General features: G+C 41.1%; 1 protein-coding gene across 3 annotated transcripts in view; it reads left to right on the top strand.

Moving 5' to 3' along the window:
* FRMPD4 (FERM and PDZ domain containing 4) overlaps positions 1 to 13904 on the top strand; it is a 440511-nt gene that overhangs the window by 342063 nt on the left and 84544 nt on the right. For 2 of the 3 annotated variants that reach the window (XM_075914867.2, XM_025184488.3), the window contains exons 3-4: positions 8536 to 8696; positions 12164 to 12266. In XM_075914867.2, the coding sequence (XP_075770982.1) occupies positions 8536 to 8696; positions 12164 to 12266 (264 nt within the window). Of the gene's footprint in view, positions 1 to 7526; positions 7749 to 8535; positions 8697 to 12163; positions 12267 to 13904 lie in introns of those variants that run through there. The other variant, XM_075914868.2, reaches the window with a different exon arrangement.

Below are 13904 nucleotides of genomic sequence, written 5' to 3'. Positions count from 1 at the left end.
GCTTATTTTCAAATCCTGTCATGATTTGTGTCTAACAGATTGCACAACTGCTTACCTTCTGAAGGCAGCATTTAGAAGGAAGCTGTAATATATTTAATAGCCTACCATCCACGCCAGAGTGTTACCTGTCATTATAAAAATATGTTTTTAGTAGCAGAGTATATCTCCCAATACCTTCCTGAAGATGAGAGTAAAACAATTTCATTTTTCCCTTTCAGTTTGGTAGTCCTGCTGGTTCGGTTTGTTAGGATTTTGTTTCACTTTAATCTTGCTCTGGGGTATACATGGAAGTGGAGGAGGAGGAGGAGGAGTCTGGAAAATGTTTGTGCATGTCAGATTTTACTGTATCCAATTTCATGAAAAAGCTGCCAACGACGACTTCTGAAACCAGCAAAACCTTTTTTCTTTCTAATTACATTTTCACCATATGCTCATCCAGATGGTTCATATTGACATGTTCTAGGGTGTTATAAAATGACCTTACTTCGGAAGATTTAACCACTCTGAAGAAGCTTATAAATATAGAATTGACACTGACAGGAAAATGATCAGAAATTTTTGTCTTTCTAGACAGTTCTTCCAATTATCTCTTGTATCTGTAGTACTGACCACGACCCAAACTCAGACACAATTAGACAGCTTCTGTCAGACATCACCATTTCTTGCAACTGTATACACACAGGATCGGGGCTGTCTAGAAATCTAGATATTAACTCAATGAACTGATTAAAACACATCAGCTTCTGCCATTTCAGTTGTGAATTACCTTTATCTTTACAAGGGGTGTGAACTTTACTAGTTGTTCCCTCCCTGCCACCCGTCCGCTGCCTCTATCAGAAAGAGGCAGCAAGAGGGGGAAGCGGAGAGGACGCTTCAAAGCAGCAGTACCGCATGGAGTCTAAAGTGAGACCCTGGACTCCACACAGTGCTGCTGCTTTGAAACGCCACTTGCAGCCCGGGGCCAGCTGGGAGTTCCCTGATGACCGTGGACTCCATGTGGTGCTGCTGCTTTGAAACGCCATGGGGAGCACGGGAACAGCAGGGGACTGCTTGAGTTTCCCGCTGGCCCGTGCTCCCTGCAGCACATTCACCTCTGATGTGTAGCAACAGCCCTGGGGCTGTTGCAGTTCTTTAAAGGTGGAGGTGTCCTTATTGAATAATCGAATAATCGACTATTCAATTAACCAGTTAATCTAAATTTAACATCCCAAAACTTTATTGGACAGTAGAAGAGTGCATGCAGCCACCAGATTCTCTTTCAGTAGTGGTCACTTTACTGAACAGTTTATCTAAATATTTTAATATCTTTGCCATTGTTCCAGTTGCAATGAGAAAAATTAGCATGTTTGGTGTATATTGCTTAGTAGATTTAATTGTTCTCATTCTGAACAATGTTTATGGAGTCTCTGAGAATTTATATTAACTTGGAGAAAAAGCACATATGTGAAGGTACCAGAGACTGGGAAAGGGATATACACTAGGCTCAAAATGGCCACAAGTTGTTACCAAATTGAATTTTAGGTAGTGTCTGTGAAATGAGTTTGATGGTCTTATATAAGATCTCTCTTATTCCAGCTTTATTAGGAACTGGGGACATTTTTGGGAAAGGGGGAGCCTATACGGTAAATATGATCTCTATCTAAACCGAAATAGAACCAGATTACTGGCTCTTAAATTAAACAGGCCATAACACTAAGGGCTGGGGAGAAACTGACAGGTGTGGAGGACATCCCTAAGGGGAGAGTATATTAATGGAAGTTCTCTATGTCCTAGTAAGGAGAAGAGGATGGAAGATGATAAAATATGGAGAGGCTTTGATGAGAAACAGTCAGGTGAAAGAGTCTGTTAAATTACATCATGTAATGGCAGTCAGCTAAAAGTTACATGTTTTTAAAGTGCTTATATATAAATGCTAGAAGTCTAAATAATAAGATGGGTGAACTAGAGTGCTTCATATTAAATGAGATTATTACACACTAGGCATCACAGAAACTTGGAATGAGGATAATCAATGGGACACAGTAATACTGGGATACAGAATATATCAGAAAGTACAGAACAAATCTCACAGTCAGTACATTTGAAGGACACTGGTGTTTATCTAGGATTACATGTACACTGCAATCTGGAGGTGTGATTGCAACTTATGTAGATCAAAACTAGCTCAGCTGTGCTTTACCTGCTGCGATTGCACCTCTCATTGTAGCATAGACATACTTTAACTGTGAATAAACTTTACATTTTATGGCTGTCAATCTGGCAACTTTCAGATGTGGTATATTCACAAAAAGTTTAAGAAAATTAAAAGAAAAAATATAATTTATCAAAGTCTCTGTAAATTATCTATATTTTGTTTGAAAAAACATAAGATTTTGATCAATCCACCTCTGTTTCTTACAGGCCACTCAGTTTTTTAACAATTGCAACACACTCTCAAAATACTGACTTTGCTTCATCCTCAGTCTAACATTTTCCAAAGAGTGTAAGGTACCCAACTCTTTCTGAATGTCAATGAGAAAAATTATAGCCTTAATCAATAAAATACAGCCTTGATCTTTTAATTCATAAAAATGAGGTTTCTATAGTCACTGTTGAGCACTGTGGATATTCTTTAAGACTAGGACAGGAAGTCGTTCTGCTAGAAAATCTTACCTCTGTTCCAATCTAATTGCCAGTCGCTCAATATTCTGAGAGATCTGACACTTCTGCAGACTCACTCTCTCTCCTTTCAGTGATAGAAAAGGACTGCATCTGCCAAATGTCAAGGCCAAAACTATATTGATGAGTAGAAATTGAGAGTACAGATCAGTAATTTAGCATAAAATACATTATAAACCCATGAAATTTAGTGTTCAGGTAAAACTTAAAAGAATTACAAACCTGTTAAAGTGTGAAAAGGTTTACAAACAACTTTAGCTATGGGCTGTAGTGACTATAACCATGCAATAAGCATATCATTATGATTATGAAATGTCAGTAATTCTAGTCACAGAATGTATTACAATTGTTTTCTCTCTGGGTATCATCATAGAATATAGGTAATGTTGTTGGGGTATCTTAATTATGTATTTCCATGCATGAAAATTACAATATCCCTCTAATGTATTTTACCCAAAATTCCTGATATGTATTCCTAATCTGAAATCCATTTTAACTAGTTTTTGTTTGGGAATCAGGGGAAGGGGGGGGGAGTAGTTGGTTTGTTTTTAATTAAAAATTTCATTTGTGGACCTCAAAGAGAATATTATCATGTGAGATGTCTAATGAGTTGCAGATATTATTTTTAAAAATTAAATATTTATAGCAGGACTGCTAGTATACTCTGGCTATTTTATGCCACTTTGAAGCAGTGCAAATCAACTAGACCATGCTGGCCAGTTAAACTGAGTTTGCACTTCCTTTGTATCATTAGGCCAATTCAAGCAGCGGGAGTACTCCCACCTCAGGTTTCCCCCTCTCTGTCACACTTCCCTATATTCCCTTGTGCACGTGCACGTGCACGTGCACATGCACACACACCAGTATGCACCTGCATTCTTGTCTGTGTGCATGCACGCACACACACACACACACACACACCCCTCTCGGGGTTTCCTCACCATTCATGGCACATCCTTCTGGCCACACAGGAGGAATAGCCCTACTAGATACTGTCCCCTCCTCAGCAGGATATGTACTTATCTTCTTCTCAGTCTGCAGCCTCTCATGCTCTTGAAGCAGCAGCCCTCTCATACTCTCAGAACAGAGGGCCCACTGCATGGCACTCCAGTAGGTCACTGAGGCCCTCTCCTTCCAGAGAAATCACAGTCCTTCTGGACCAGCCGATGTCTTCAACACCCTAAGCCACTACCCAGTGGCTGGCTGGAGAACCCATGCCTGCCAAGCCCAGGGACTCTATGGCTTGTAACTAAGGCATGTACTGGTATCCCTTGCTGCTGTTTCCCTGGGCTTCTTCCCACATAATTGACTCTCCTCTCTTTGGGTTTGCCAGCCCACTCTCCACCCCTCTCAGAAAGTGATGGTCATCTTCTTCCCTACTGCCCTCCCTTGACCACTCACAACCGCTGGGCTTTATACGAGCTCCTCCTGCTTCTAATTAGTGGCCTCCTGATCGCCTATATCTATCCTTTACTGCTTCCTAATTGGGTTCATTTATCCTCTCAAGGCACACCACCATTCTCCTTTCTGATGAGTGGATCAGATGAAAGAATTCATTTTTGCTGATATTTTTCCTCGCTGCAGGTATATCTGCAAGACTCCTACATAAAAATCTTCTTCAGAGAAATTCCAAAGAATTGCCCTTTTTAAAAATGAGTGTAATCTCCTATTATTTCTAATGGCACTGAGGTCCGGAAAGAGGCAGGAGGCTGAGAGGAACATTATCTGGAAAACAGGAGGAGATATGCTGCCATTTTGAGAAGGGCACCAAAGGGCTGTTTGGGATTCCAGTCCCATGGTAAACAATGGAAGATTCGAATAATTCAGAAAAAAAGATATTTGTTCATGAAACTCTTTCTAAAAAAACTTTGTTTCAGCCCTGCTGAAGAAGGAGCTTTCCATAGAAAGAATAATGGAAGAAAATAAACAAAGTGTGTTGTAATCTCAGGAAATGGGAAGTGTTATCCTGTTATTTAGACCATTTGGCATAAAAGAGCTCTGAAACGGTATTAAATATATTAAACGACCCATGTTAATTAATTCCTAAACTAGTAGATTTACTTGCAAATTCTCAGGCTACCTCTACCCTACAGCCCAATCAGGCTCTGGCAATTGATGCACCAGGGGCCAGTGTAGCAGGTCTAGTAAACGCCCGTCAAATCGACCACAGATCACTCTGCAGTCGACCCCAGTACTCCACCCTGAATGAGAAGAGTAAGGTCAGTCAACGGGAAGGTGTCTCCCATCAGGAGTAGACACCACAGTAAATCTACTCAAGTTATGCAACTCCAGCTATGTGAAGATGTAACTTCAGAAAATTAAGTCTGTATTCCAAGAGTAAGAGCTCTTCATTCCCCTGGCTCTAACTTTACTGTATGGAGATGTCAGTGCACAAGCCTCTCTGCTGCTCCTCTGCCTTCAGCCTTTTCCAGAAATCTCCTACAGAGACCTCCCACAATCTCCTGATTCCCTGGCAGCTCTCAGGTGCACTTTCCAGACTTCCTGTGCACTACAGTGCCCTCTCTTAAGGCCCAGTTAGGAAATAGTTGACAAATCATAGGTGGACTGACCTCTTCCTTCATAAAAAGGAAGGAAGGAGTTTGGCAGAAAGGTATCTAGGGGGTATAGTGAACCACAAGTTGAATATGAGTCAGCAGTGTGATGCTGTTGCAAAAAAAGCAAACATGATTCTGGGATGTATTAACAGGTGTGTTGTGAGCAAGGCACGAGAAGTCATTCTTCCGCTCTACTCTGCGCTGGTTAGGCCTCAGTTGGAGTATTGTGTCCAGTTCTGGTCACCGCATTTCAAGAAAGATGTGGAGAAATTGGAGAGGGTCCAGAGAAGAGCAACAAGAATGATTAAAGGTCTAGAGAACATGACCTATGAGGGAAGGCTGAAGGAATTAGGTTTGTTTAGTTTAGAAAAGAGAAGATTGAAGGGGGACATGATAGCAGTTTTCAGGCATCTGAAAGGGTGTCATAAGGAGGAGGGAGAAAACTTGTTCATCTTGGCCTCTGAGGATAGAACAAGAAGCAATGGGCTTAAACTGCAGCAAGAGAGGTTTAGGTTGGACATTAGAAAAAAGTTCCTAACTGTCAGGGTAGTCAAACACTGGAATCAATTGCCCAGGGAGGTTGTGGAATCCCCATCTCTGGAGATATTTAAGAGTAGGTTAGATAAATGTCTATCAGGGATGGTCTAGACAGTACTTGGTCCTACCAAGAGGGCAGGGGACTGGACTCGATGACCTCTCGAGGTCCCTTCTAGTCCTAGTATTCTGTGATTCTATGAAAAAGCCAGGGCCATGTTTAACAGAAGGAGAATGTGGCCAATAGAATTGCCGGACCCCTAGTCAATGTGGGAGAGGGTGGCTGTGTTTCCTCGAAGGGGTGGGGCAGAAGGGTCAGGGCTGGGTCAGCCAGCCCTCAGAGCTGCCCAGAGTACACCACCTGGGCTGTGCCCTGAGTCTGTGCTGGGCCATTTGCAATTGCTGAGCCCCAGGGCACTTGCCACTTTTGCCCCCTGTCAGCGGGCCCTGGTGACAGAGTACACATCCTGTATGCTGAATGGTACAGGAGTTTTCTGTACAGTCATTGGTGGAAGTATGAATTGTGGTGACTTATTGGATGATATTTTGTAGGTGGATAGCCTTAAAAAATCACTAAAACAGGCCATGTGACTCAAAATCATGATTGACTGCTCCATGCTGATATTCTGTTTGTGGCTCTGGATGATAGATTTTGTGCTGCCACTGAGGGTTCTTAAGATAAGATGATGTAAAGGATGAAACCAGGCATCAAACAGTACAGCTGCTCCTTTGAACAGTTGCTGTTCCTGTTGTAAGAATTTGTTATCTGGGATGCTACAGCTGACACCATTTTCTCCTTATTCAATCCAGACTAAATGCTAGAGTACCTTGGAACCTAAATACACTAAGTTAGAAAAGAACAACAGTCCTGGAAACTAGTATTTTTCCAAGGCTCTGATACTGGCTTTCAAATCACTCACTTATTCACCATTTTGTAAATACTTCACTTTATTGATGGCTGCCTCAAATGATGAGAAGCCTGTTACCAAAATGAAGGCTATAGTCACCAGGAGAAAATTATGAGGCATAGAACTTCAGCATAGTTCAAGGAGAAATCAAACAGGGATTTCAACTGAGAGATAAAGAAAACATATGAAACCTCATGATCACTACCCAAGTGAAGTTCAAAATGGGCAATTTTCTGAAATGTCAGTATCCTTTAAAAAGGGCTTTTATTGTCTACACAGCAATAAGGGTGAAATGAGGGTTACAGGAGTCGGTGTAAGAAGTCCTCCAGCTTGACATTATTTTGAAATAATGGCTTGCACTCTGAAATAATGCTGCTGTGTAGACGTAGCCATAGAGTAGGCTGGGCAGGACAGCATGCTGGGTTTGTTTTATTTGGGGTTTTTGATGACTCACCATAATGCAAGGCTATTTCAGCTGACCCACTCTGTCTCAGATTAAGTACTATTAGCTTCAACCATTAGTGTAAAGGGGCTTGATCAAGGAAGCCTGTGAGCATAGATAGAGAGCTTCTGCAGGGAGAAACTCTAGAAAAACATAAGCTCAGGAGAAAGTTTACCCGGATGCTTGTTTTGTTGTTGCTTTTTAAGTTAATAATAAAACCTAACTCTGGGAACAAAGAACATTTGTGCTCGTGGAAATGTGTAAGTGTGTTAGGTGCGGGGTGGGAAAACCAATTTAGAGGCCTTAAACATGAAGGATGATTAGGTCACACAGCTTCTCTACAGAGTATATGATTAACAATTACACATACATCTTCTGAGGTGTTCTATGGGGAATGTAACAACCTCATTTCTTGAAGATGGGAAGATGTGAGAGACCTTTGAACCTGAATAAAACTCCACCCAATTCTCATTTCTTATGATTTTTATGATATAGGTGGTATTTGCTATTATTATAGAACATATATTCCTAAGGATACTGACTTTCAGAGTGACAATATGGATGACTTTCTTATTCCTTAAGTTTCTCTGCTCAAAAAAGGTGCTGAGCAGCATGATGTGCTCCTACCAAACATAAAGACGTCTGTTTTAGGTACATGACTTTGATTTGTTTTAATTAATTGATTTTAAGCATTTATTATGCAGAATTTGTGTGCAGTTCTCCCAGAATAAACTGAAACGTCTCTTTTTAGGGTTGATTTTACCTAGTATTGTAATAAGACAGAAATATCACCAGCTTTTCTTTTTTCTTTTCTTTTCTTTCTCCCCTGTATTAATCTTCTTGCTCTGTTGTTCCAAAAGCAAATGATTCCATGTTCTAAATATACAACTGAGTTTCACATTTGTTTCCAGGTTGCATAAGATTGCTCAAGTATATGTGAACTCTGCTGCAAATGTTTTATACTGGCAGCTGCTGGTTGATTGGGCATGCTCTCTCCTCTCACACATGTTACAGTAGAGATTTGTACACTTAATTTTCTGGAACGTAATTGTAATGTTTTTAATTAACTATAAGGTTGATTTATTTCCCTTTTCTCCCTGACAAATGGAGGATGAAAAATTCAAAATAAAAAAGCTGAAATCTTGATTTTACTCCTATTTAGAGTCAATTGGATATATACTGTCAGATGTGGGAATTGTGTGCAGATATAAGTATTGGTTAGCAAATGAGCTCTGTAATCTGAGATATTATTTTCGTTGTGTAAGAAAACCTAATACAAATATTTTAAAACATTAAGGAAGATGAGACTGTTTGTTTTTTTCAGAAAGACTATCTCAAACATTCATCCTGTCCTATAGTCAAAATGCTTGACATGTGTAGGAACAACAAAAACACAATTTAATTATCCTTTTTTTTCCCCATTCATTTCCCCCCACAGTCACATGACACCATCAGCCACATTTGAAGACCCTCGAATAGAGAGCTGCCCAATTACCCCTCCAGCTCCTCGGAAAGTGGAAATGAGGAGGGATCCTGTGCTGGGATTTGGTTTTGTGGCTGGCAGTGAAAAGCCTGTTGTTGTACGCTCAGTAACACCAGGTATGATTTTTCCCCTTGCCTGGCCCCAAAAGTAGTGCTTTGAGACTTATTAACTTCCTGTTGTACTGCTGCCAGAAAGATGGATGTGGAGAGATTTTCAGTAGGACTGCGTTGGTTTTTAATATTGTCTGCTAAAAGGTTTGATTGATTTAAAATTGCTTTTTTTAATTTAATTTAATAAATTTGAACATGCATTTACAGTGACTGGGACCAAATTCCATGGCATGTGCAAGTACTATTCATGTGTTCCAGCAGCCAAGTGAATCATGGGCTCAGGGGCTCAAGCTTTTTAATTGCAGTGTAGATGCTCAGGTTCAGGCTGGAGGTTGGGCTCTGGGACCCTGCAAGATGGGAATGTCCCAGAGCTTGGACTACAGCATAATTATACAGCTCTGCTATTGTGAGCCCCATTAGCCAGACCTCCTCCCCCTCCCTTTCTCCCCCCACACATCTGAGTCAGCTGGCACAGGCCAGACATGGATATCTAATTGCAGTGTAGACACACCTTAAATGCTGATATACAATTGGACCTCTCTGGTCCAGCACCCTTGGGGCTTGACCAGTCCCAAACAAGGGAGTTTACCATGCTAGGGGAGGTTAATGCTGGCCTCTGTACTCCCACTTCTGACCACCAGCCTCCTGGCCGCCAGACTCCCACTCTGCTGTCAGGCTCCTTTCCTGGCCACTGACCCTACTGCTGGCCCCAGCCACCAGGCTCCATACCCATCCCCGCTCAGGCTCCCTGCCACCAGACGTACAGCATGCATATCATGAGAGGTGATAGGACTGCTTCACGCCGCACTGGTTAGACTACAGCTGGAGTACAGTATCCAGTTTTGGTCACCAGTGTACAGAAAGGGTATGTCTACTTGCAGCCTATTTCAGACTAGGGCTGCAAATGTAGGCATTCGGAAATGCAGATCAAGCCTGGGATTTAAATATCCCGCACTTGATTTGCATCTTCCTGGCCGGGCACCTTTTTTTTAAAAAAAATTTACAAGCCTGGAATAACTGCCCGTATCTACATGCGGCGGTGTTCAAAATAAAGCCCTATTTCAAACTACCTGTTAAACCTCATTGCAGGAGGAATAACAGGTAGTTCAAAATAGGACTTTATTTCAAATGCCCGTTTCACTGCCGTGTGTAGACACGGGCAGTTATTCCGGGCTTGTACATTTTTCAAAAATGGTGCCCATCCGAGACGATGAAAATCAAGCGCAGGATAGTTAAATCATGAGCAAGGGCTGAAGGAACTGGCTATTTAGTTTGGCAGAGGCGATTTAAGGTGGTGAGGAGGGGCGGAGGGAGAGATATGATAGCAGTCATCAAACATCTCCATATAAAAAGATGGAGTAAAGTTGTTCTTTCTTGCCACAGAGGCCAGGACAAGAGGCAGTGGGATCAAACTGCAGCATACAGATTTAAATCTCTGAAAGAAACTTCCTAATTGTGAGAACAAATGGAACAGACTGCCTCGGGAACTTATGGAAGTTCCTTTATGAGAGGATTTCAAAAGGAGGCTGAATGGCCATCTATCTTGGATGGTTTAGACATAACAAATCCTGCATCTTGGCAGAGGGAGTCAGACTAGCTGACCCTTGCAGACCGTTCTGTAAGAGCTTGTACTTTGGAACATTATTTCTCACTGCACTCTTTCCAAACTCATACATTTGGAAGCAGCAAAAAGCCAATATCATAGTTATTAATCTTAGCTTGTTTGTACAGACTGACTCATTTCATTTAAAGAATTTTTCTTTTTTTTCTATCTGTATAGTTTCTTATAACACTCTCCTCACATAATATCTGATCATCTTCAAGTTATGTGACTAAAATACATTAGGAAGGTTCTTCTCTCATCCACTCATCCGGGGGCAAGAAAACTGAGTAGGCAGTGTAGGATTTTATTTTGGTAGGAATTTTGTTGTTGCTGGGGATTATTTTGTTTGTTTGTTTTCTTTATGGACACTGAACTTTGTTATATTAGAGTACGCAAGGGCAGAGAAATGCACATTGCATTTGGAGGGTTCCCCCCTCAAAAAAATAAATAAAAAGCTTTCCTTAGTGTAACTCTCATATTTAAAGCCCAGTTGGGGAAGCATGTTTGCATTCAGTCACCAAAGTAAGAGCAGGGACAAATACAGTGGAACCTCTGTGCATTTTTACATAGTGAAAATCCACTTATAGTGGATTCAAAAGTTAAACAAAAAGTTTCCAAACTCAATTGAAGACAGTTTCAACTAATTGTGTCAGGCAGTAAGATTTTTTTTTTTCTTTTTAAGATTTCATCTTCTGTTTTATACCATCATTACAAAGTTTAAAGACAAAACATTAGCACAAGCCTAATCCTTCATTTGAGGCTATTATGGGAAGTAAAATGGTTTTTTGTGTGTGTCCAAAGAGGAAATGTGTTATAATGGTGTACAAGTGCGACATGCATAGTCAGATATTTTAAAAGCTCTTGTGCCTCCAGAGAATACCAGGTAGGATTAATGACCAAAATCTGAAATCATTTGAGACAAATATTTTGAAGAAATAAACCCCACAAAATAGATATTTTGTAAAAAGTTTCTAGGTTTTTATTTGTTTTGCCTAGAACTAGTGATCAAACTATTGATCTGATGTAGGTCAAAGTGGTCCCAGATTTTTATATTGCACATGCACCAATACGGAAGAATGACTAGGGGGTTTCTTTCCCAGCATTTTATATGCTTTAAAGCTAAACTCTTAAGTGTCTTAAAATCCAAATGGCTAATCAGATGGTTTGAAATATGGTGTACCTCATAAGAGTGTGGGGTGGCATTAGTGATTCAAATTTGACCAAGAGATTTCCTCAATTACAGCTCTTCCCCCATCCCAACAAAAAAGATAATTTCCTTTTGCTGCCTTGTACTGTTAAACTGAGAATATTAACAAAGGGGTGAATCACAAACCTCTTGATTGCTGTGAGCTCACCCTTTAATTAACATAACTAAGGATAATTTAATTGTAAGTCCCCACCTAAGACAAAAGAAGTTCTGGCCAGGGAGGGCTGTTACCATTTGTGAATCATGGCTAGCAATTTTATTTTGGGGGCAATGTAATCAAAGTATTAGTGTGTGTGTGTGGGTGTTAGACATGTGAATGTCTAGGAGGGGAGGCATATCAGGGGATACAGAAGTGTAGGAATTGGGGGTGATGTTATGGAGTGGGAGAGAAATGGAGATGGGTGGTAGGGACGGTAAGAGTTTCAGGACTCAGGCAAGGGAGCATGGCATCCCCTTAGCTCTGCTAGTGCATTCTAACTCCCTTGCACCCCTACCTTGGCCTGTGCACTTCAACCTCTTCAGCTTTCTGAGGAGGCTGTATTATCAGCGTAAGTGCTTTAGACCTTCAAGCAGAATCGTATCTAATAGCTCCACAAAAGAGGAAGCTGTCCATGTGTTTTATGAGAGTCTACTAACCTGTGCTTATTTCTCAATTGTCTCCAGGCGGCCCCTCTGAAGGAAAACTTATACCAGGAGATCAGATCATAATGATTAATGATGAGCCAGTCAGCACTGCTCCAAGGGAGAGAGTCATCGACCTTGTCAGGTAGTTGATGTGTCCTCTGCCTTCATTCTACCAAATAAACCACAAGCCTGATGGCTTATTGCCAATACAGTCACTTGATAATGTGGCGTTCTTGCCTTCTTAGAGCAGAGAATGTGAAAAATAATGCTACTGTGCTTACAGCAAATGGCGGTGGAACTACCTATTATGGAAATGAAATTTCCTTACATAGATTGCAAGAGTTTGAATAAATGTAAAAAAAAAATATTAAAGCATCTCCAAAAGAATTGATAGTTGAAGGAAAGATTGCCTTGATGATGAAGGGTTATATCATATGCAGAGCTCGAAAAACCCACTCCTCTGGTTGCTTGAGTAAGGGGAATGTTGGAACAGATTGGTGAGTCGACTCGGACAGGGTACAGAAAAGATAGGATTTTTGGCTTCTTCCTCTATGGGTGAGTTGTGAGGGACAATTGTTGGCACAGAACAGGCCCAGTGGTTGCTGCTTTATACTGCTTTTCAGGACTGTAGTGGAATGGGACTAAAGAGAGAACAGGATAGTCCAGGATTGTGGGAGTCTCTTACCTGTGAGGTTGAGGAAGGCAGAATGAGGTGAGCCCTGTAAGTGGATCAATACATATATGTGTGTGGGCAGTAGTGCATGCTTGAGTAGATAGCATGTGAGTAGGTGTATGTGGAGTGGGTACGTGTGAAGAATGAGGGGGATTAATTATAAAAAGTACAAGACAGAGGGAGGAGGAGTGAAAGAAGTTAGGGAACAAAAGACAGTAGAAAAAGAAGGGTGAAATTTATTGTCAGGTGGAGGAAGAGAGAAGGTAAGGAGGGAACACAGAAATATGCAACGTGATGTATAATGGGGAAAAATTTGGAGTGAAGCCATAGATATAAATATAACATAACAAAACTCCCCTGGAGTAAGCCAGAGTTTGTTTTAACAAGTTTATTAAGTAGAACATTGATTGGCAATAAATATTGTACACTATGGCTGTGTCTACATTGGCATCCCTTTCCGGAAAAGGGATGCTAATGAGACACATCGCAATTGCAAATCTGCGGGGGATTTAAATATCCCCCGCGGCATTTGCATTTACATGGCTGCCGCTTTTTTCCGGCTTGGGGATAAGCCAGAGAAAAGCGCCAGTCTAGACGTGATTCTCCAGAAAATAAGCCCTTTTCCGGAGGATCTCTTATTCCTACTTGAATAAGACTCCTACTTGAAAGTAGGAATAAGAGATCCTCGGAAAAGGGCTTATTTTCCGGAGAATCAAGTCTAGACTGGCGCTTTTCTCCGGCTTATCCCCATGCCGGAAAAAAGCGGCAGCCATGTAAATGCAAATGCCGCGGGGGATATTTAAATCCCCCGCGGATTTGCAATTGCGATGTGTCTCATTAGCATCCCTTTTCCGGAAAGGGATGCCAATGTAGACACAGCCAATTGGTTTAAACTTCAGAGGAACAGCTCTTAGAGGGCACTGTGTTATGTGTGTGTTTTCACTTGAGCTAGCTGGAGTCAGGGAAAATTTCAGAATCTGATTATATACATCCTTTGGAGGGTCCTTCTCCACAAATCTGGCAACCATCAATATTGAAAACAAATTGCCTGTTATGCTTTTCTATAAGTGTCAGTTCTGAATTTCAATTTATGCATGCACACACACA

Source organism: Pelodiscus sinensis, chromosome 1, assembly GCF_052426305.1.
Source record: "Pelodiscus sinensis isolate ZL-2025 chromosome 1, ASM5242630v1, whole genome shotgun sequence".
In the NCBI taxonomy this organism is placed as follows: Eukaryota; Metazoa; Chordata; order Testudines; family Trionychidae; genus Pelodiscus; species Pelodiscus sinensis.
The sequence above is the reverse complement of the archived record's forward strand: the minus strand, read 5'-3'. Positions and strand labels throughout refer to the sequence as shown.